Source organism: Lipotes vexillifer, unplaced genomic scaffold (genome assembly GCF_000442215.2).
Source record: "Lipotes vexillifer unplaced genomic scaffold, Lipotes_vexillifer_v1.1 scaffold1162, whole genome shotgun sequence".
Classification (NCBI taxonomy): Eukaryota; Metazoa; Chordata; class Mammalia; order Artiodactyla; family Lipotidae; genus Lipotes; species Lipotes vexillifer.
Genome location: NW_006779033.1, coordinates 561,887 through 584,112, shown reverse-complemented (window position 1 = coordinate 584,112; position 22,226 = coordinate 561,887). Strand labels below are relative to the sequence as shown.

The following is a 22,226-nucleotide window of genomic DNA, read 5'->3' as shown; positions in this document are numbered from 1 at the left end:
TTCTTTAGTAGAGTTTTCCTTCAAATTTATATAAATCCGTGTTCATTAAAAACACAATCTTTTTTTTTTTTTTAAGTAGGACATTTTTTTCCTCTGTTTTAAAGAGAGATAAATACTAAATGAGCTAGGCTTGTGATTTTTCTTTTAACTAGCAGGCTAGATCACAGTAATAAATAAGTATCCTGTCATTCCATAGTTGCAGCTCTGTATTTATTTTTCTGTGAACTTGTATTTGGTCCTCTTAAGAACACGACTTGGAGACGATGTCCTCAGTAGACGTGAAAGACTCTTTGGGTGAAGATTTCTTTTAACTCACAGCAGTAGAAACCAGTCTTTATGTATGTATCTTTGAATGTTTTTTTTTTGTTTTTTTTTTGTTGTTTTTTTTTGCGGTATGTGGTCCTCTCACTGTTGTGGCCTCCCCCGTTGCGGAGCACAGGCTCCGGACGCGCAGGCTCAACGGCCATGGCTCACGGGCCCAGCCGCTCCGCGGCATGTGGGATCTTCCTGGACCGGGGCACAAACCCACGTCGCCTGCATCGGCAGGTGTACTCTCAACCACTGCACCACCAGGGAAGCCCTCTTTGAATGTTTTTGTGTACTAGATTCTCAGAAGTGGAAATGCCTTCGCAGTGTGTTTGTCTAAATTTTTTTAAGTTATTGCCATATGTTTTGGTTTCATTAGTTTTTTTAATACTGTTCCTCACACGTTTCTGTTCTGCCCAGTTTCATCACATTTCTTGCAGATGGACATGGTCGAGGTTAATGTAATCATTGTGATCGTATACATACCGTTCATTCCAGAGCAAGCAGTCGGTGGGAGAGGGGAAGAGAGGACTCTCATGCTCCCAGCCTTCTGGCTCCAAGCTGACGGTAGTTTGCGTAGGATTTGCTTCCCTTTTCCAGAGTCCCTTGTTCTTCTCTGACGTTGTGATTCCGTTTCCTGTATCCAGTTTCTTGCTTTACCTCCTTGTTTCCTAATGCATCTCCAATAGCTTTTTGAGGAAAGTGAACAGAAAGGACAATTTTGGGGACCTGTGTCTCTAAAAAATGCCTGTAATTCTCATTGCTGATTTATCAAGGAATAGAATTCTAGTTTGAGATCATTTTCTTAAGAATTTTTAAATTGTTATTTCACTGATTTCTAGCTTCCCTTATTGCTATTCAGAAGTCCTCCTCTGATAAGTGGGCGTTTCTTTATAGGACTTGCTTTTTTCTCTCTCTTTTTATAAGAAATGTCCTGTGTTCCGAAATTTCACTGTAATAATGCCTTGATGAGCAGCTCCTTCTTTTCCATTTATTTTGCTGGGCACTAGATAGGCCCTTTAAAGCAGGAAGATTATGGCTGCCTGTACTGGGAAATTTTCTCATGTTTTTGTTTGCTCTCCCCCATTATTTTCTGGATTTTTTCCAATTAGACCGTATAAATTGTTACACTGACTTCCCCCCTCTCATCTTTTTTTTTTTAATTTAATTTAATTTAATTTTTATACAGCAGGTTCTTGTATGTCATTCCCAAACTCCACCACCACCGCGCCCCACCGCTTTCCCCCGTTGGTGTCCATACATTTGTTCTCTACATATGTGTCTCTGTTTCTGCCCTGCAGACCAGCTCATCTGTACCATTTTTCTAGGTTCCACATATATGCGTTAATATACGATATTTGTTTTTCTCTTTCTGACTTACTTCACTCTATATGACAGTCTCTAGATCCATTCACGTCTCTACAAATGACTCAATTTCATTCTTTTTTATGGCTGAGTAATATTCCATTGTATATATGTACCACATCTTCTTTATCCATTTGTCTCTCGATGGGCATTTAGGTTGCTTCCGTGACCTGGCTTTTGTAAGTACTGCTGCAGTGAACATTGGGGTGCATGTGTCTTTTTGAATTATGGTTTTCTTGGGTATATGCCCAGTAGTGGGATTGCTGGGTCATATGGTAACTCTATTTTTAGTTTTTTAAGGAACCTCCATACTGTTCTCCATAGTGATTGTATTAATTTACATTCCCACCAACAGTGCAAGAGGGTTCCCTTTTCTCCACACCCTCTCCAGCATTTGTTGTTTGTAGATTTTCTGATGATGCCCATTCTAACTGGTGTGAGGTGATACCTTACTGTAGTTTTGATTTGCATTTCTCTAATAATTAGTGATGTTGAGCAGCTTTTCATGTGCTTCTTGGCCATCTGTATGTCTTTGGAGAAATGTCTATTTAGGTCTTCTGCCCATTTATGGATTGGGTTATTTGTGTTTTTAATATTGAGCTGCATGAGCTTTTTATATATTTTGGAGATTAATCCTTTGCCTGTTGATTAGTTTGCAAATATATTCTCCCATTCTGAGGGTTGTCTTTTCGTTTTGTTTATGGTTTCCTTTGCTGTGCAAAAGCTTTGAAGTTTCATTAGGTCCCATTTGTTTATTTTTGTTTTTATTCCCATTACACTAGGAGGTGGATCAAAAAAGATCTTGCTGTGATTTATGTCAGAGTGTTTTGCTTATGCTTTCCTCTAAGCGTTTTATAGTGTCTGGTCTTACATTTAGGTCTCTAATCCATTTTGAGTTTATTTTTGTATATGGTGTTAGGGAGTGTTCTAATTTCATTCTTTTACATGTAGCTGTCCAGTTTTCCCAGCACCACTTATTGAAGAGACCGTCTTTTCTCCATTGTATATCCTTGCCTCCTTTGCCATTGATTAGTTCACCATAGGTGTGTCGGTTTATCTCTGGGCTTTCTATCCTGTTCCATTGATCTATATTTCTGTTTCTGTGCCAGCACCATATTGTCTTGATTACTGTAGCTTTGTAATATAGTCTGATTCCTCCATCTCCGTGTTTTTCCCTCAAGACTGCTTTGGCTATTCAGGGTCTTTTTTGTCTCCATACAGATTTTAAGATTTTTTTGTTCTAGTTCTGTAAAAAGTGCCACTGGTAATTTGATAGGGATTGCATTGAATCTGTAGATTGCTTTGAGTAATGTAGAAATTTTCACAATATTGATTCTTCCAATCCAAGAACATGGTATATGTCTCCATCTGTTTGTGTCATCTTTGACTTCTTTCATCAGTGTCTTATAGTTTTCTGAGTACACGTCTTTTATCTCCTTAGGTAGGTTTATTCCTAGGCATTTTATTCTTTTTGTTGCAGTGGTGAATGGAATTGTTTCCGTAATTTCTCTTTCTGATATTTCGTTGTTAGCGTATAGGAATGCAAGAGATTTCAGTGCATTAATTTTGTATCCTGCAACTTTACCAAATTCATTGATTAGCTCTAGTAGTTTTCTGGTGGCATCTTTAGGATTCTCTATGTATAGTATCATGTCATCTGCAGACAGTGACAGCTTTACTTCTTCTTTTCCAATTTGTATTCCTTTTATTTCCTTTTCTTCCCTGAGTGCCATGGCTAGGACTTCCAAAACTATGTTGAATAATAGTGGAGAGAGTGGACAACCTTGTCTTGTTCCTGATCTTAGAGGAAATGCTTTCAGTTTTTCACCATTGAGAATGTTTGCTGTGAGTTTGTCATATATGGCCTTTATAATGTTGAGGCTGGTTCCCTCTATGCCCACTTTCTAGAGAGTTTTTATCATAAATGGGTGTTGAACTTTGTCAAAAGCTTTTTCTGCATCTATTGAGGTGATCATATGGTTTTTTCTCCTTCAGTTTGTTAGTATGGTGTATCACATTGATTGATTTGCGTATATTGAAGAATCCTTTCATCCCTGGGATAAATCCCACTTGATCATGGTGTATGATCCTTTTAATGTGTTGTTGGATTCCGTTTGCTAGTATTTTGTTGAGGATTTTTGCATCTGTATTCATCAGTGATATTGGTCTGTAATTTTCTTTTTTTGTAGTTTCTTTGTCTGGTTTTGGTATCAGGGTGATGGTGGCCTCATAGAATGAGTTTGGGAGTGTCCCTTCCTCTGCAGTTTTTTAGAAGAGTTTGAGAAGGATGGGTGTTAGCTCTTCTCTAAATGATAGAATTCAACTGTGAAGCCATCTGATCCTGGACTTTTTGTTTGTTGGAAGATTTTTAATCACAGTTTCAATTTCATTACTTGTGATTGGTCTGTTCACATTTTCTGTTTCTTCCAATTCATTCTTAGAAGGTTATACCTTTCTAAGAATTTGCCCATTTCTTCCAGGTTGTCCATTTTATTGGCATAGAGTTGCTTGTAGTAGTCTCTTAGGATGCTTTGTATTTCTGTGGTGTCTGTTGTAACTTCTCCTTTTTCATTTCTAATTTTATTGATTTGAGTCCTCTCCCTCTTTTTCTTGATGAGTCTGGCTAATGGTTTATCAATTTTGTTTACCTTCTCAAAGAACCAGCTTTTAGTTTTATTGACCTTTGCTATTGTTTTCTTTGTTTCTATTTCATTTATTTCTGCTCTGATTTTTATGATTTCTTTCCTTGTGCTAACTTTGGGTTTTGTTTGTTCTTCTTTCTCTAGTTCCTTTAGGTGCAAGGTTAGATTGTTTATTTGAGATTTTTCTTGTTTCTTGAGGTAGGCTTGTATTGCTATAAACTTCTCTCTTAGAACTGCTTTTGCTGCATCCCATAGGTTTTGGATCGTCGTGTTTTCATTGTCATTAGTCTCCAGGTATTGTTTGATTTCCTCTTTGATTTCTTCAGTGATCTCTTGGTTATTTAGTAGTGTATTGTTTACCCTCCATGTGTTTGTGTTTTTTACGTTTTTTTCCCTGTAATTGATTTCTAATCTCGTAGCACTGTGGTCGGAAATGATGCTTGTTGTGATTTCAGTTTTCTTAAATTTACTGAGGTTTGATTTGTGACCCAAGTTTTGATCAATCTTGGAGAATGTTCTGTGTGCACTTGAGAAGAAAGTGTAATCTGCTGTTCTGGGATGGAATGTCCTTTAAATATCAATTAAATCTATCTGGTCTATTGTGTCATTTAAAGTTTGTGTTTCCTTATTAATTTTCTGTCTGGATGATCTGTCCATTGGTGTAAGTGAGGTGTTTAAGTCCCCCACTATTATTGTGTTACTGTCAGTTTCCTCTTGTATAGTTATTAACAGTTGCCTTACGTATTGAGATGCTGCTATGTTGGGTGCGTGAATATTTATAATTGTTTTCTCAGAGTGATCCCTTGACCATTATGTAGTGTCCTTCCTTGTCTCTTGTAACATTCTTTATTTTAAAGTCTATTTTATCTGATATGAGTATTGCTACTCCAGCTTTCAGTTTGATTCCCATTTGCATAGAGTATCTTTTTCCATCCCCTCACTTTCAGTCTGTTGGTGTCCCTAGGTCTGAAGTGAGTCTCTTGTAGACAGCATATATATGGGTCTTGTTTTTGTATCCATTCAGCAAGCCTGTGTCTTTTGATGGGAGCATTTAATCCATTCACGTTTAAGGTAATTATTGATATTTGTCTTCCTATTACCGTTTTCTTAATTGTTATGGGTTTGTTTTTGTAGGTCCTTTTCTTCTAATGTGTTTCCCACTTAGAGAAGTTCCTTTAGCATTTGTTGTAGGGCTGGTTTGATAGGCTGAATTCTCTTAGCTTTTGCTTGTCTGTAAAGCTTTTGATTTCTCCATTGAATCTGAATGAGATCTTTGCTGGGTAGAGTAATATTGGTCATAGGTTCTTCCCTTTCATCACTTTGAATATATCGTGCTACTCCCTTCTGGCTTGTAGAGTTTCTGCTGAGAAATCAGCTGTTAACCTTATGGGAGTTCCCTTGTATGTTATTTGTCATTTTTCCCTTGTTGATTTCAGTAATGTTTGTTTCTCCTTGGGTTTATCCTGCCTGGGATTCTGTGCTTCCTGGACTTGGGTGGCTATTTCCTTTCCCATGTTAGGGAAGTTTTTGACTATAGTCTCTTCAGATATTTTCTCGGGTCATTTCTCTCTCTCTTCTCCTTCTGGGACCCCTATAATGCAAATGTTGTTGTGTTTAATGTTGTCCCAGAGGTCTCTTAGGCTGCCTTCATTTCTTTTCATTCTTTTTTCTTTATTCTGTTCCACAGCAGTGAATTCCTCCATTCTGTCTTCCTTGTCACTTATCCGTTGTTCTGCCTCAGTTATTCTGCTATTGATTCCTTCTAGTGTATCTTTCATTTCAGTTATTGTATTGTTCATCTCTGTTTGTTTGTTCTTTAATTCTTCTAGGCCTTTGTTAAACATTTCTTGCATCTTCTCGATCTTTGCCTCCATTCTTTTTCCAGCGTCCCGGGTCATCTTCACTGTCATTATTCGGAATTCTTTTTCTGGACAGTTGCCTATCTCCACTTCATTTAGTTGTTCTTCTGGGGTTTTATCTTGTTCCTTCATCTGGTACAAAGTCTCTGCCTTTTCATTTTGTCTCTCTTTCTGTGAATGTGTTTCTCGCTCATCTTTTATGTTTGTCCTTTTGTTCTACTTTCAGTCTTGAGAAGCTTTCCCAATCCGTCTTCTTACCTTTCTGTTGATTTTGTTTTTCTCCCTTCTGCATACTCATAATTTTTTAAATTTCCAAGACCTTGTTGGCTGTTTATTTTTTAATAACATTTTACTCTCATTTTATGGAAGTAGCATCTTTATGTCAACGATGATAATGAGTCTATTTTGTGGAGCTTTTCTTCTCTATAGTTCTCTCCTCTTACCTGTGTATTGTTTCTACCCAGATTTCTTTGGCTGCTTGTTTGCCTTTTCATTTGAGGACCTTCCTCCATCAGGTGGATCCTCCCTTGCTGCCTATTCTGATTCATCTGCCTGTCCTCTCCATGAGAGTAGGATCTTAGGTCTCCGACCAGGGATGGAACCTGGGCCCCCTGACGTGGATGTACAGAGTCCTAACCACTGGACTGCCAGGAAAGTCGCAAATGACTATTTACATATTTATTTATTTATTTTTCTATTCTGGTTTAGAACGCTAAATGGAAGCTTTCTTCCATTCTGACAACCTGGAACTTGTGGATTGGTGGCGGATTAGCATATCAGTGACTATAGATCTTTCCTTTTGGGCTTGTGAGTTTTCCAGAATCTCCTCATCTGCTGGAGAGTAAGACATGGCTGCCAGTAGAGTTCTGGTCCTAAGTAATGTGGGTCCCCCCTTAACCCTTGTCTTCCCAGTGCAGTGCCCTCCGGTACTGTGGGCCAGTTTTCACAACCACCACTACCTCTCTGTAAAGTGAATATTAAGTTTCCTGCGGTAGTGTGGGGAGGGGCGGCCGGTGGCATTCTCCACTGAGTCAGAAAGGGGAATATACCAAGTCAAGCTGTCCCTAAAGGATTTCAACCAGTTCTCTTTAGCTTTTCCCTTGTACTCCATCCTTCAGAGGATACAGTATCTCCAGATCTTGAGACTTTCTGGGGCTTTGTGGCAGGCACTGACTTGTTTCTTATTTACCTTGTGTGTCCCTATTGGACTAAGATTTAGATTTGATCTGCTGCTGCTTTTCTGTCCACTTTGCATGTTTCAAGGTTTTATTGGTATCTGTTGTCACATCTCTTCACATTGTCTTTGACTGAAGGTTTTATTTTGTCATTGTTCCTTTTAATGTTGTTTTAGTAAGTTTTCAGAAGAAATCTGAGATAAACATGGTCAGATGTGACATGAACATAGTTTATCAGCCCTTTGTAGACTCACAGCCTTTTCTCTTGGGAGTCCCACAGCACTTTTCTCACACAGTCTTCCACCTTCATACTTGAGCTCTGATGTCACTTTCTGTTTGGTTAACAGGGCATTTATAACAATGTCTGAGGGCCATGTTAATTAGACATAATTTCTGTCACCTTTGTCTTTCCCGTACTTTATTCAGCAGTGATCTTTTAAAAAATCAAGTTTATCGAGATATATTATTTACGTAAAGTAAAATTCACCCTTTTTGTTGTAAAGTTGTGAGTTTCGACAGATGTGTGGTTGCACAGCTGCCATCATCGGGGTACAGAGCCCCGACAGTTCCCTCGCACCCCTTTGTAGTTGGTAAGAGTAGCTGTGGTTTAGTTGTCGTCAGTTAGGCCGGGTATCCAAATCTTATTGATGGTGTGTTAATTTTGTTTAAAACTTTTAACTGTTTTTAAAGACTTGACTTTTAGAACGCTTTTGGATTCACGACAGAGCTGAGCTTTTGAAAGGTACAGAGTCCCTGTACTGCCCCTACGCCCGGCACACAGCACACTCACAGTCTCCTCAGCTTAAGTGACCTTTGAAACATGTCTTCTCCTCAAACAGGGACAGAGGTCGAAGGAGCAGATCACGCCTGAGAAGGCGCTCTCGGTCGCGGGGTGGTCGTAGGCGTAGGAGCAGAAGCAAAGTAAAGGAGGATAAATTTAAAGGAAGTCTTTCTGAAGGAATGAAAGTTGAGCAGGAATCTTCATCTGATGACAAGTAAGAACAGAACTTTCCTATAATTTCCTTTTTCCAAATCAGAGAAACACTGTTTGACTTGGAAATCTTTAATTTCCATCTGAATATTTTAAGCAAATACATTAATTTGACCCTGAATTTAAGTTCATCTTCTGTGCAGGTTTTATAGGTTATGTGACAGAGGTCATGGTTGTCTGAACTTGGGTTTGGCTGGAGTGAATATAGGCCGTCACTTTATCACGAGCCGAGCCTTCTGTATTTTCATTAGGAACCATAGAGGTATCCTGCCAATCTCAGTTACCAGTTTTGGTGGCGGGATTTTTTTATTAAGTTTAGACTTTCCATTTTGTGTAAACGATACACACTTGCTATGCCTGTTACAGTGTGGAAAATGCAGAAATATTCAGTGCCTAATAAAATAGTGGGGACATTTTTTTAAATGCAAACTTCGTTGTCTAAATGGCACATCTCAAAAATAAGTGAGACGAATTTAGAGCAGTGGTTCTCAGCGGGGGGAGATTTGCCTCCCAGGGATGTTTTGGCGATGTCTGAAGACCTGTTTAGTTGTCATCTAGTAGCGGGAGGCCAGGGACACTGTTCTGCATCCTCCGGTGCGTAGGATATGCCCCACCGCACAGAACTGTCCCAGTGTTAACAGCGCTTGAGCTGAGGAGCCCTGGTTGGAGCTGGGAGAGAAGAGGGCTGAGTGGAGGGAAAGTGTCCTGCGCAGACCTGGTACCTTCAGAGTGCAGGTCGCTTACACCTCTGCAGTGAACATCCAGCAGGTCGTAGAAAAGGCTGCGCTAGGACCGATCATGAAGAGTGCGGGGTTCTTGGGGGACCATCTGAACCGCGCGGGGCAGTGTTTGCAGGTAGAGCCACTTTCCCTTCAGATTGTGTGCAAATGTCTACCTGTGCATTTTGGGTGGGGAAAGGATCTATAGCTCTCAAAGGCTTCTGTGACTCAGAAAAGGTAGCAGTTGACTTGTGTATCCCAGCCCCCCTCTTGTACAGGTGTGGAGACGAGGGCTGCCGAGATGAAATGACTTTACTGCAAGGCACAGCTAGTGGTGACTTTTAAACTTAGGCATCTTTCTTTTGTTCCCAGTCTTTGTGCTGTGAAACAGGTGAGGAGAAAAATGAGACGACGAAGGTTAAGTTACTTGCCAGGATTCCAAACCAGGACAGCTTAAAATCAAGGATAGGGTGGGGTGGCTTAAGATTTTTGCTCAAATGTACTGATGACCTACATTTCCCAGCTTTTATTTTTTTTAATGTATAAACGTAATGCTTTTGGAGTCTCTGTTTGAAGTTAATTACACGGATGTGTGTGTAATTTTTTCTAAGCCTTGAAGACTTCGATGTTGAGGAGGAAGATGAGGAAGCCTTGATAGAACAGAGAAGAATACAGAGGCAGGCCATTGTTCAGGTGCGTGGTTTCAGGAACATTTTGATCAACACTCCTTCACCACTATTTTAACAAAATTAAGGATTTTTACTTTGGCAGTGCAGTGACAGTAGTAGCAATTGAATAGGTCCTGAAAGGAAGGTGGTTCCTTAGTAAAATTGAAACAGTTTATCTTTTTTTGTTATACATGGGATTCTGATATAAACCTCTTTTATAAGACAAAATTTGGAGTTTGCTTTCTTTTTTTTTTTTTTAAGTTGATGAACAAGAAAACCCTCATAAGTGAGTATAAATTGGAGGAATTTCCTTTAGCTCAAACTTATAAATAGCCTGTTAATATGCGGGAAAGATTTCTTAATGCCTGATAAAATGGCACATTTTCTGATGCAGATGTGAACGTTTAAATGGGACATCTCAGTAATTGTAAGACTCCTTGAGAGCCGAGCGATGCAGGGATTGGGTGGGAAAGGGTGTCAAACTCAGGCCTAATGGTAAGGTGAGCTGCCTGGGAAGGCTGCTGGTTCTCCCTGCCATCCTGAGATGAGGCCTGGCTACTCCAGCCTTGGAGGACGGTGGTCCCCGTAAAGCGCCTTCTCTCACCATCATGTGATGCGGGTGAGTGATGGAGCTGAGAGGAAGAATTCTGGAACGTATGAAACATGCTTGGGTGCTGTTAGGAGGACAGCAGACAAGGAAAGGACAGTCGTAGCAGCTTGTGTAAACAGAGAGAGCAACCACAGCATTTCAGACTGAGGGAAAGAATTTGAATCACCTGAGTACATAGGGCATAACTAGAATTCCAGAGGAAACTTACCTTTGTGGGGCACTGATGAAACTGTTATTAAACTGATATCCCTAAAGACTTGGTTGAATCTTTTTTTGTTCTTACCCAGGTCCACAATCCCTTATCTCCAACCTTTGGGGCCAGATGTGCTTCAGAACTCAGAAATATGTGAATGTTAGAAAGGTAATATGGTGCATATATGTATATTCCTTTGCCCCATCAATGGGGTCTAGCACAGCACCCCATCATCAGCTACTAGGAGAGTTTTGCAGTGAGTGAGGCGTATCATGTTCACACTGGGGAAGGTGAGACTGTTCAGAACGTCACATCTCTGCAGCGCAGATTTTGCCACCTAATGAATGTGCACCAGACATAGCAAAGCTTTCAGAGTTTTGTGGATTTGGAATTATATATAAGGGATTGTGGATCTAATTCAGTTAAGACTTCAATACCTTTAAAACTTTTTTAGCATTACTTGACACTTAACTTTTCAGTTCAGGCCCTCTTAGCACCAGATGTTGTGATAGTAACACACTGTGTCGTTACCGCAGAAATACAAATACCTTGCTGAGGACAGCAACATGTCCGCGCCGTCTGAGCCCAGCAGCCCCCAGAGCAGCACCCGTACCCGCTCTCCCTCCCCAGAGGACGTCCTGGAACGCGTCGCTGCCGACGTCAAGGAGTATGAACGGGAGAACGTTGATACGTTTGAGGCCTCAGTCAAGGCCAAGCATAATCTCATGACAGTCGAACAGAATAATGGTGAGTCAGTTACAGTTTTGTTTCAACCATGCTTTTCTCTGAATTTGCAGCCCTGTTACTTCCTAAGGAGGGAGGTTATTTGGGGATGGGGGTGAGAGGGGGGACTAGGAATGCTGCTTCTGCAACAAACTGCAGAGGACGGCAGGGCCCTGGGCACCTCAGTGACTGCTCCCTGTGAACAAGCATGGCCTGAGTGTTGCCCTGAGCCCCACGCGCGTGCTCCCCTCCTTCACTTTGACCTGCTCGGCTCTTTTCAGGCAGATCCCAGCCATGATTTGATTTCATCTGGGAATACTCCAGTTTGTATCTGCTAGATAAGGACCTTTTAAAAAACATTACTTACACTTGATAAAGTTGATAATTTTTAAATATCTGATGTCTAAAGTTGGTTGGTTTGAGTCAAAATCCAAATAAGATACACATTATGTTTGGAGTATACATCTCTGAAGTCTCTTTTTTAATAGTTTTCTCATTGTGGTGTGGTCTGGCCCCCGCCCCCCGACGCCCCACTTTACTTGTGAAGGTGCTAGGCAGGGCCTGTGTCCTGTGAACTTTTCTATTCTGATTTTGTCTGGCCACATTCTTGTGTCATTTATTTCCTCTCTCCTCCGTATTTCTTGAAACTAGTAGTTAGTGTTAGAGACTTGAATAGGTGTTGGTTTAATTTTTTTGGCAGGGATGGTTCATTAACTGGCGGTATGTACTTTTATATCACATCTGGTGGCACGTAAGGTGTGGTGTGGCTGTCCCTGTTTTTATTGGCACTGAGGTTGTGTGTTTAAGGTAATTTGGGAGGAATGCTTCATTAACTGGCGGTATGTACTTTTATATCACATCTGGTGGCACGTAAGGTGTGGTGTGGCTGTCCCTGTTTTTATTGGCACTGAGGTTGTGTGTTTAAGGTAAGATATTCCACTGAAGTTTCTGTTCAGCTGTTCGCCTCACGCTTTTAGCAGCCATTGATGGTTTCTACTTAGATCCATTATTTCATTGGGGGCGGCAGGGTTTCCAAAGTGGTGATTTTTAAAATCTCATTCCTTTTGAATTATTAGCTCTAATTCTGTAAAAGAAGAGGTTTCCATTCTTTGGTTACCCCAAAATATAGTTTGTACAGGAAAGGCAGGTTAAATGCTTGATTATTTTTGCTTATTGACCAGTTTTTAGCATAGCATAGAGTTGGTGCCCTAGCAACCTCCAGAGGTAACCAGTGAGATTTTGGTTATTTTGTTGGGTTTTTATTATTTGGTGTCATTATGCTCTTGTGTTTGGATCCACTGCTGCCATTTTTCTTTTTGAAGCTTAGATTGTTCTCTCTTCACACGAGGAGGGAGCCCCTTTTAAATGGGTTTCTGGTGTCTTTTTGAGGCAAACCCTGCAGTATTTATTTAACATGGCTGTTTTACTTTCTGGGACAGGGGCTTTCTGTAAAATACCCAATATTTTAGGCTTTTGTAATTATTTTAGACTTTTTCTCTGTTCCAACTACTGAGCTCTGCTCTCGTGGTGCAGAGCGGCTGGGCCAGCACAGATGGATGAGCATGGCCACGTTCCCAAAACACTTGATGGACTGAAGTTCACGTGGTGTTCACGTGTCAGGGCCATACAGGAACAAGCAAGGGGCCAAATTTGGCCCAGTCTGTAGTTTGCTGACTCCTGTTCCAAGGCAGTAAGGCATCATAGGCTCACCTTGTGTGTATCTTGCCCCAGAGCAGAATCAGTAATTATCCCAGGGATCCTTGGTTCCACTTAGTAGGAAATGCCACTTGGAGACTACAGGGCACTTAGTGATGCCCATTACTGATGGGCCTTTTCAGTGGACCAAACTAGGAAATACATACGTTTTTGGAAAGGAGGAGTTCATACTGATTTGCCAATTCAAATTCGAGATTACAGGGTTTTTATTAACTTTCTTGACTTTGTATTTCTCTCTTATACGGTAGAAAAACTTGGTTCCTAATAAACACAGGTACTTAGGTTATTTTGAAACATTCATACGCAGAGTTATCACTGCAATTGTCAGTATTAAATGTACTGAATGCAGTTTGAAAATGTAATGGTTTTGTCCTTAGGATATATTTCAAGATGTATACAAACCTGTGTTTTTTTGAAGTTTTTTGAAATAGTTCTCCTCTGTACAGTTACACCACCAGTTTGATTTGGTTTAGGCTTATTTTCATTTGCTTTTGATTTTTAGGAATATTTTTGAGTTTTTAAAAAATCATTAAAACATCTTTCATATATGCATGTGTTTATATTCTGTCTACACATGCACACAAAATATTATACATACTCATCTGTATGAAATGACCTTCATTCCTTTTTACAGCTGCATATTACTCCAGTGTGATGAGTGTGCCATAGTTTATTCAGTTAGTCTTCTAATGGTAGATGTTTGGCTGTTGATTGGGGCATTAATGATAATAGCGTTGTGCGTTAAGTCGTTTTTTTCTGCTCGTTACTGTGTCTTTGGAATGGTTTCATAGAAGTGGGATTTCTGGGTCTGAATGAATATGTCATTTTGCTATATACTTCCAGATTCCCTTCTGTAAAGGTTATACAGTTTTGTCATCCCACAAGCCATGTCTGAGGGCTTTTTATCCAGGGCCTTGTTAACAGAATGTTGTCATACTTCTAGATTTTTAGCCAGTCTCATAGGCTGGTATTCCATTGTGATTTTAATTTGTGTTTGAGATGGGCATATGAGATCGGGCACGTGTTCGTATGATTAAAGCTGTTGCATTCTTTTTTTCCTTACATTTATTTTTTTGCCCAGTGTTTTAATGAGGTCATTAGGCGTTTTAGGAGAGAAATACGTAGATCTGTATTCATAGTGCGGGGTGCTAACCTTCTGAGAGAAACTGCAGTTTAGAGAGGAGCTTCCCTTGTAATACCTAATCGTTGCTTAGTTATTAGCATGTTAATTCAACGTTAGTGGAAGTACCGATATTAGGTCTTTCAGCTTTCTGAAGTGCAATTTCAGTAAAAAGTGGATAGCTTTATGTGTCTTAGTGTTACAAAGTGATTTTAAGTTGGATATTGGTGAAAAACGGATGTGCGAGAGGAAAACGTTTGAATTGCTGTTAGTGATTTTCCATTGATATATTATTTGTGTTTCAATTTGTATCTCTTCATTTTTCAAATATTAATGCTAATTTCCATTAAGGTTCATCTCAGAAGAAGCTGTTGGCACCCGATATGTTTACAGAATCTGATGATATGTTTGCTGCGTATTTTGATGTGAGTGATTTTAAGTCATAAAAACACAACTGTTAATCAGAAAAGGGTATATAACAAATATGTATTTCAGTGGTATATACATATATATAGAAAAGGATAAAGCAAATTAATGCTAACATTTGGACAGTCTGGGTGAAGTGTATCTAGAATCGCTTTATTCTAGTTTGGCAACTTTTCTCTGTCTGAAATTAAATCAAATTTTAAAACAAGTACAGCAGAAAAATCTGAGGGCTTCATAAAAGTTAAATACCAAATGACTTAAATGTGTAGTTATTTTCTTTTTAAACAACTTGCTTCTTGGATTTACAAGCCTCTGTGTATGTGTGCTGTAGTTAGGGGAGACCAGGTGATGTCAGTAATTTTCAGGCCTAGAGTCCACTTTGGGCCTCTACATTGTAGGCGATTGGGAACTTAAGGATTTGGAGCCTAATAGAAGTCATGGAAGAGTTGGAAATGTTATAAGGAGTGGGTTAAGAAATTTTGTACCGTTAGCCACTTTATCAATGGTTTTTCTTGAAAAGATTTTCTTGAAAAATGGTCTCAAAAGTAGCAGACCAGGGCTTCCCTGGTGGCGCAGTGGTTGAGAGTCCGCCTGCCGATGCAGGGGACGCGGGTTCGTGCCCCGGTCCGGGAAGATCCCACATGCCGCGGAGCGGCTGGGCCCGTGAGCCACGGCCGCTGAGCCTGCGCGTCCGGATCCTGTGCTCCTCGACGGGAGAGGCCGCGGCAGTGAGAGGCCCGCGTACCGCCAAAAAAAAAAAAAAAGTAGCAGACCATTTCCATTATAAATTTAAAAGAACGTGAGAAATAGAGGCTTTGGTGAAGGGAGGTGGGAGAGATAAACGTGTAACAGGGAGATTAAAAATGGACTAGGATAAAGCAGTGACGTCCAGGACCCTGAGGACACCGGTGATTGGCTTAAGTAACGTGTCCCGTGTGTGGTGTGCTGCCACAGGAGCACGCAAAAAAGATGGGTAAAGAAAGCGTGAGATGATTTTGAGCCAGTTAAAGTATTGGCACCCATCATCCACCTGGATGATGTTGAAGGGCTTTCTGCGTGTCATGGAGAGTGATGTGAGTGACGTGTAGTGAAGACTCTTCAGAAGTACCAGATATTCTGAAACTTCTAACACAGCCAGTGACATTTCATCCATAGATGGGAGGAGACAGGGAGGGGGTGTTACGTGACTAGGGCAGTACAAGAAATGTGAAGATAACTTGTTACTTTTTTTCTTGGGCATTATTGTGATTCAGGAGACTTAGGTAATCATGTTTCTGCTGTGTTGCATTTACATCAGTCATAGTAAGAGTTTATTTAAGTTTCTGACATAAAACGTTATCAGAGTTGAGCTGGTCCTACCTGTGTCTCTTTTAAAGGAAGTGCTTTAAATGTCTGCCTGTCTGGGGGCTAAATAGCTCATGTTGCTGCCTTAATTTCAGAGTGCGCGTCTGCGGGCTGCCGGCATTGGAAAAGATTTCAAAGAGAATCCCAACCTCAGGGATAACTGGACTGATGCAGAAGGCTATTATCGTAAGCTCATAGTTTTTGTTTTTGTTTTTGTTTTTAACTTTTTGTTTTCTATTGGAGCATAGTTGTTAACAATGTGATAGTTTCAGGTGTACGGCGGAGTGACTCAGTTATACATGTATCTATTCTTTTTCAGTACAGTTCTTATTAATTTTAGAGTTCATTGTAACATCTTGTAAAAGTACGTGGCCTAATGCCTTCACACTTGGGAGGACTCTGAAAGTCACATCACAGTGCCGTCACTTCAGAAGTGTGGCACGTCTGTCTAGCAGCTTCATCAACCCATGTTACAGCCCAGAAGCATCACAAATTGAAGTGAGGTGAAGACTTGATATGTAGCTTAAATCTGTTCAAAGTTATTTTCAGCCATGAGATCATCCTCCAGAGGGAAGGGGTGCCAGTCACGCAGACTACAGCTAGAAACCCTGCAGTGAGCACAGTTCTTCCCTCCTCGGTGTTAGGACCGTCAGCAGTTGCTAGGAGAGCGGAAAGTCTTCCTGCAGCGGTTGGCAGCCGGCAGCTTTAACCGCATTACGCAAGAGGGTCACGATGGGGGCGAGGCCTTGAGTCTCCATGGTGTCCAGGAAGCCAAGCACGCAGCAGAGATTTGACACAGTTTTTAAGTGACTGCACTGTGTATCCTACTTTTCGACTTTTCTGATGTGTATCTCACAGTTTTATGCAGTAATCTATTATGGTCAGAATTCTAATCTTTTAGCTAACCTTTTCAGGTGTGAACATAGGTGAAGTCCTGGATAAGCGTTATAACGTGTATGGCTACACGGGTCAAGGCGTGTTCAGTAACGTGGTCCGAGCCAGGGATAATGCGAGGGCCAACCAGGAGGTAGCCGTGAAGATCATTCGGAACAACGAGCTCATGTAAGTTCAGGACACAGAACAAAACCTTCACCGACACCTTCACGGGTGTTCACAAATAAGCCTGTTTTTAAATAGTGACTGCAATCTGTGTAGGACAGGTATTGGGCTTATAGAACGACAAAGCAGCTCTGGGTATTTAATTGATAGTCACGTGTTGTTCTGTGTGCAGCACTCAAGCTGCAGGCTGATTGTATTTAAGTCATTTCAGTGCATTTCAGCACTTGCTTTGTGCACTGATGTCAGCTCAGACTCCTTCCGTCTACCGCTTGTCTTACGACCATCCTTTGCTGTGAATAGCTTAAGCTCAAGACGAAAGGTGAGAAATCAAAAGGTCAGATTGATTAGCTGTCACTGAGCATATGGTGGCCTGCAAAAGGCATAAAATGAGATAGTTCTGAGAATTATCTGTATCTTCATCTGTTGCCTCCTCTCTTTATGAGCAAGGAGGTGATTGCCATACCCGTGTGCTTTAATATGCCACACACTGAGCTGGCATTAAAGTCAACTTGGCACTGGTTTGGAAACGCAAGAAAGAAGTGTTTAGGTTTATACTGAAGTCTTAGGTTGCCTAGGCTTAGAAAGTTTGTTTGATGGAAGTCTCCAACTTCTGTATTATAGACACTAATTTTAAACTGTAGCCTATTGACAAATTATAACTAGAATTTCAGGGGATAATATTTACATCAAGACATCTTGAGATAAAATGTGCAAGATTGATTTCCGTTCAAGCAAGGTGGGTTTATTCCTCGATGTTTCTGTTTTGTTCATTGATTATTTTGGAAATTAACTCCATGAAAACTATTTGGCTAAGAGTAAAGTATTGTGTGAATGATACAGAGACTTGTGTTCCTCAACAGTTCTATTATTAGTACTTAAAAAAAAAAAACAGACTAAACACATCACTAAGTAAATACATATTATTTAGTTTTCCTAAATTCTTTTTTTTTTAATTGGGGTATAGTTGTTTTACAATGCTGTGTTAGTTTCTGCTGTACAGCGAAGTGGAGTTCCCTGTGCTATACAGCAGGTTCTTATTAGTTATCTGTTTTATACATAGTAGGGCGTATATGTCAATACCAATTGCCCAATTCATCCCACCCCACCCACCCACCCTGGCTCTCCCCCGGGTGTCCGTACGTTTGTTCTCAATATCTGTTTCTGCCTTGCAAACCGGTTCATCTGTACCATTTTTCTAGATTCCACATATATGCGTTAACATATGATATTTGTTTTTCTCTTTCTGACTTGCTTCACTCTGTATGACAGTCTCTGGGTTCATCCACGTCTCTACAAATAACTCCGTTTCATTTCTTTTTATGGCTGAGTAATGCTCTATTGTACTTACGTGCCACATCTTCTGTATCCATTCATCTGTCACTGGACATTTAGGTTGCTTCCATGACCTGGCTGTTGTAAATAGTGCTGCAGTGAACATTGGGGCGCATGTGTCCTTTTGAATTATTCTCTTCTCAGGGTATATGCTCAGTAGTGGGATTGCTGGGTCATGTGGTAGGTTCTGTTTTTAAAGGCTGTATCAGTTTACATTCCCACCAACAGTGCAAGAGGGTTCCCTTTCCTCCACACCCTCTCCAGCATTTATTGTTTGCATAGTTTTCCTAAATTCTTGATGTATCCAATTTTGACCTAATTTTCTTTTTCATTTCAGGCAAAAAACTGGTTTAAAAGAACTAGAATTCTTGAAAAAATTGAACGATGCTGATCCTGATGACAAATTTCATTGTTTGCGACTCTTCAGACACTTTTATCACAAACAGCATCTCTGCCTCGTGTTTGAGCCTCTGAGGTACAGTGTCAGAACCTGTACATCACCCTGGAAGCTCAGCTGCTTCACCGTTGCCAACCTCAGTTCGGATAAACGCCGCGATAAATGCTCTGGGTGTTTGATGTGCTTTTTCCCGGTGGCTCTGGGTCTTGTTTTTTAACTGTTGGTAAAGAGCTAGCTTCTCGACGGTTGTTAATGTGTAAACAGTGGTCGGCTGTGTTGTACCGTGTGTCACACGCTCACCTCGTGTGGCCTTCAGCTCAGCAGCGAGTTCTCTGAAAATTAAATACTTCAAGAAAGGATTAAGCCACAGTGAAAAGAAATGGGAATAGTGGAGTCGGAATATGACGTCCGCCTTCAGAACTGTGGCTTCGTGTTTATGTTTTCAAGTGGAAGCCCATTCCAAATCAGTAGGAATTTTAGCACTGCATACCTTCCCTTCTCTTCATTTTGAAAATTGTGTTATGTACACACAGTTTCATGTGCTCTCATTTCAGTGTAGGATAATTTATCAAACGTTTGGGCCGTGGGAGGGGGTTCTTGAACAGAGTGTTTTCATTGTAATGCATGCTTTGAACTTGATTTTACTTTATGCTTGAAAATGGTTTTGCCTTCCTTAATTTCCATTTTGCATTTTAACCCCTAATTTTATTTGTTCTTTTCTTTCCTAAAAGTATGAATTTACGAGAGGTGTTAAAAAAATATGGTAAGGATGTTGGCCTTCATATTAAGGCTGTACGATCCTATAGTCAGCAGTTGTTCTTGGCACTAAAACTCCTTAAAAGATGCAATATCCTCCATGCAGATATCAAGCCAGACAACATCTTGGTAAGTCAAACGGTCAGGCTGCCTTGTTACATCTATATAACTTCTCCTATAATGTGATTACCACTGTGTTCTAGAAATGACATCTTTGAAGAATAATTCAGTGCATTACCCATTACAAGTGACTTTACCAGTTTTTACCCTTCTAGAAATTGGGCCATGAAATTTTATAGTAAAGTATGAAGAGAGAGGAAGTAGGCTGCTGTCCCAGTTTTTTCCTGTTGATTGATGGGTTCGATGAGTGCACACAGACCCCAAGAATGCTTTGACGTAGTAACGATGGCCTTCCTCGGGTACCTGGAAAAACGCTGCAGTGTTGCTGTTTTGAAATAAGGAGTGTTCACAGTCTTTTGTTCTCAAGTTTTGTAGACTGACAGAGCAAGGGACGTTTAAGGGAGTTACCCTCTCTGAAGTAGATGCCTGGGGCTGAGTTGAGGGCATCCAGGAATAATTCGTTATTCTTTATGCCGTAGAAGCTGTGGCTTCTGGCAGCCACACCCAGGAAAGCCCGGTTGTTCCCAGTGGTTCTCGGGCCTTGTATGGAAGGGAGCCTCTCCCAGTCTTGGCCTCTCCCAGCCCATGCCTTCTGGTGTGCTAGATGCGGATTTCCCAGTGCTTATGTTTCTGAAACTTAGAGACACATCTCATCACAGTGGAGTGATTGGTGTGTGCGCGCACCTTCCCTCCCCAGCCCTTTCTCTGTCGTGCTGTCAGAGTCGGGGCTGTTCACAGCTGGGGGATTCTAGCTCGTCTGCCCACAACATGTTCCACATGTTTTTAAGAAAGATACGATCCCGTTAAAGTTTGTTTTGGACTCCTTGTCAGTAACTTAGCTCTTAGTTCAGATTTCCCTTTCTCTCCTTTTTTAAAATCTTAAAATAGCTCCTTCCAGATGACCACGTTAATGAGGCGTCGTTCCATTTTGTACGTTTGGTCTGAGTTTCAAAGGAAGGTGCTGCATCTCCGATGTAACTTGAGGTTAGAGTGGCTGAGTGGTGATTCCAGTGAACTGGCGGCCACAGTGTCAGCTGTAGGCCGCACAGTCCACTGCATAGTTGATCTTTGCCTCAATGTTTCTCTTTCTCTGGTTTGAATTGTGAGGTACACCATCCGTGTCAAAGTATAAACTGCGCGTAAGGTAAAGATAACTATGCGCTGAACACCTGTGCACCCACCATGGAGGTGAAGTAATAAGACACTTGTTAGCATCTTAGAAGCTCGTTTTTAAAACTTCATTTTTCTTTGAGTTGGTGCTAAACTTGTAATAGGTTTTCACATGGGTTTCGGACAGTTTGCCCTTCTTCCTGAGAGAGGAACAAATAGACATCCGCAACCACGTGGCGCCGTTTGTTAATGAAAATCCACGGCTTTTAGCCGTCAGTCCGGCAGAAGTGCTGCGTTCCCCGCGGGCGAGTGGAGGGAAGTGCCCGGGTGTGGGTCCCTGCTGCTGAGGGCATTTCACCCAGCCCGAGCATTCCCCTGACAGACCCAGATTTTTCTCTGGTTACTGCAGCTGCATCCTTAAGTGGCTGAATGGCAGTTTATATTTAAAAACTTCAAAAGTCCTTTTCCTGTATTATCTTAATTCCGTGGATGTCATCTGTAGTGGACCAGTCTGTAGCGCTGACCAGGCTTTATGATATCCCAGGAGAGACCCGCCCAGGGCTGCTTATTTAAAGTGTTAACGTTTCTTTGGGGTGGGAACAGTAGGCCAAGTTCAAGTCCCAACTCGGAATTTGTGTGTGTCTCTTTTGAAGGGGGGAAGGGACTCTGGAATGTGGATTACCTTCACTTGTTAACCCTGAACATGCTCCGACTCATGAGTGTGGCAGCAGCCATGGGAGCACCTCCAGCCTCTCCCAGCAGGTGCCACTGTCGCTGTGTATGTGGAAGTGTTGACAAAGGAGAAAAGAGACAAATGACCAATACAGTGTTCCTGTTTATCCGTCTTGCCAAATATATTTAACATTTTCCTGACTAATACTTACTTTACATTTAAGGGATTTAATATATTTTAGACTCGAAGGGAGTGCTAAATTTGGGATGGTCTAGCAGCTTCGGATGAAGAATGTTTTTATTCTCTTTTCATCCAAATTGAATCTGAATCATTCTTCTGCTTTCATTGCCATCGTAATTTTCTGGCAAACGAAAGTTAACTTAAGTCAGTTGTAGGTTAATCTAAGTCTGATTTCTTCCCAGTGACCGTCTTCGTGTTCCTTTAGGCAGTAACTTGATTGGTTCGGGTTTCCTGGGGGATTTTAGAAGATGCTTTGCTTCAGTGCCTTCTGTTACTATTCCACCCTTTCTTAAATAGCTTTGGTTAAATTTACTTGGTATTATCTCTTATTTCCTCACTGAAGAAAGTTCTTCTACTAATTTATGATCAAATATTTGAGAGCTCAATTCTTCACAATTAGGAAGTTGAATTATAAAATAATTAGAAAAGGAACTTTCAAGTGAGTGACTTTGTTCTCAGTATTGGGAATAACTTCTCAGAGCCATTTTTTAAAATCTGATCATGTGTCTTAATTTCTCCTGGTGTGAGTTAAACTTCAATTATAAAATGTTTTGCAGGTTAATGAATCAAAAACTATTTTAAAGCTCTGCGACTTCGGGTCGGCTTCACATGTTGCGGATAATGACATAACGCCTTACCTTGTCAGTAGATTTTATCGCGCTCCTGAAATCAGTAAGTTTCT

At 40.8% G+C, this 22,226-nt stretch overlaps 1 protein-coding gene across 1 annotated transcript in view; it reads left to right on the top strand.

Moving 5' to 3' along the window:
- PRP4K (pre-mRNA processing factor kinase PRP4K) overlaps positions 1-22,226 on the top strand; it is a 38,108-nt gene that overhangs the window by 11,584 nt on the left and 4,298 nt on the right. The window contains exons 4-12 of the mRNA XM_007452090.1: positions 8,187-8,342; positions 9,669-9,750; positions 11,065-11,275; positions 14,439-14,512; positions 15,953-16,043; positions 16,772-16,919; positions 18,586-18,723; positions 19,377-19,530; positions 22,102-22,216. Coding sequence (XP_007452152.1) covers positions 8,187-8,342; positions 9,669-9,750; positions 11,065-11,275; positions 14,439-14,512; positions 15,953-16,043; positions 16,772-16,919; positions 18,586-18,723; positions 19,377-19,530; positions 22,102-22,216 — 1,169 coding nt within the window. The remainder of the gene's footprint in view (positions 1-8,186; positions 8,343-9,668; positions 9,751-11,064; positions 11,276-14,438; positions 14,513-15,952; positions 16,044-16,771; positions 16,920-18,585; positions 18,724-19,376; positions 19,531-22,101; positions 22,217-22,226) is intronic.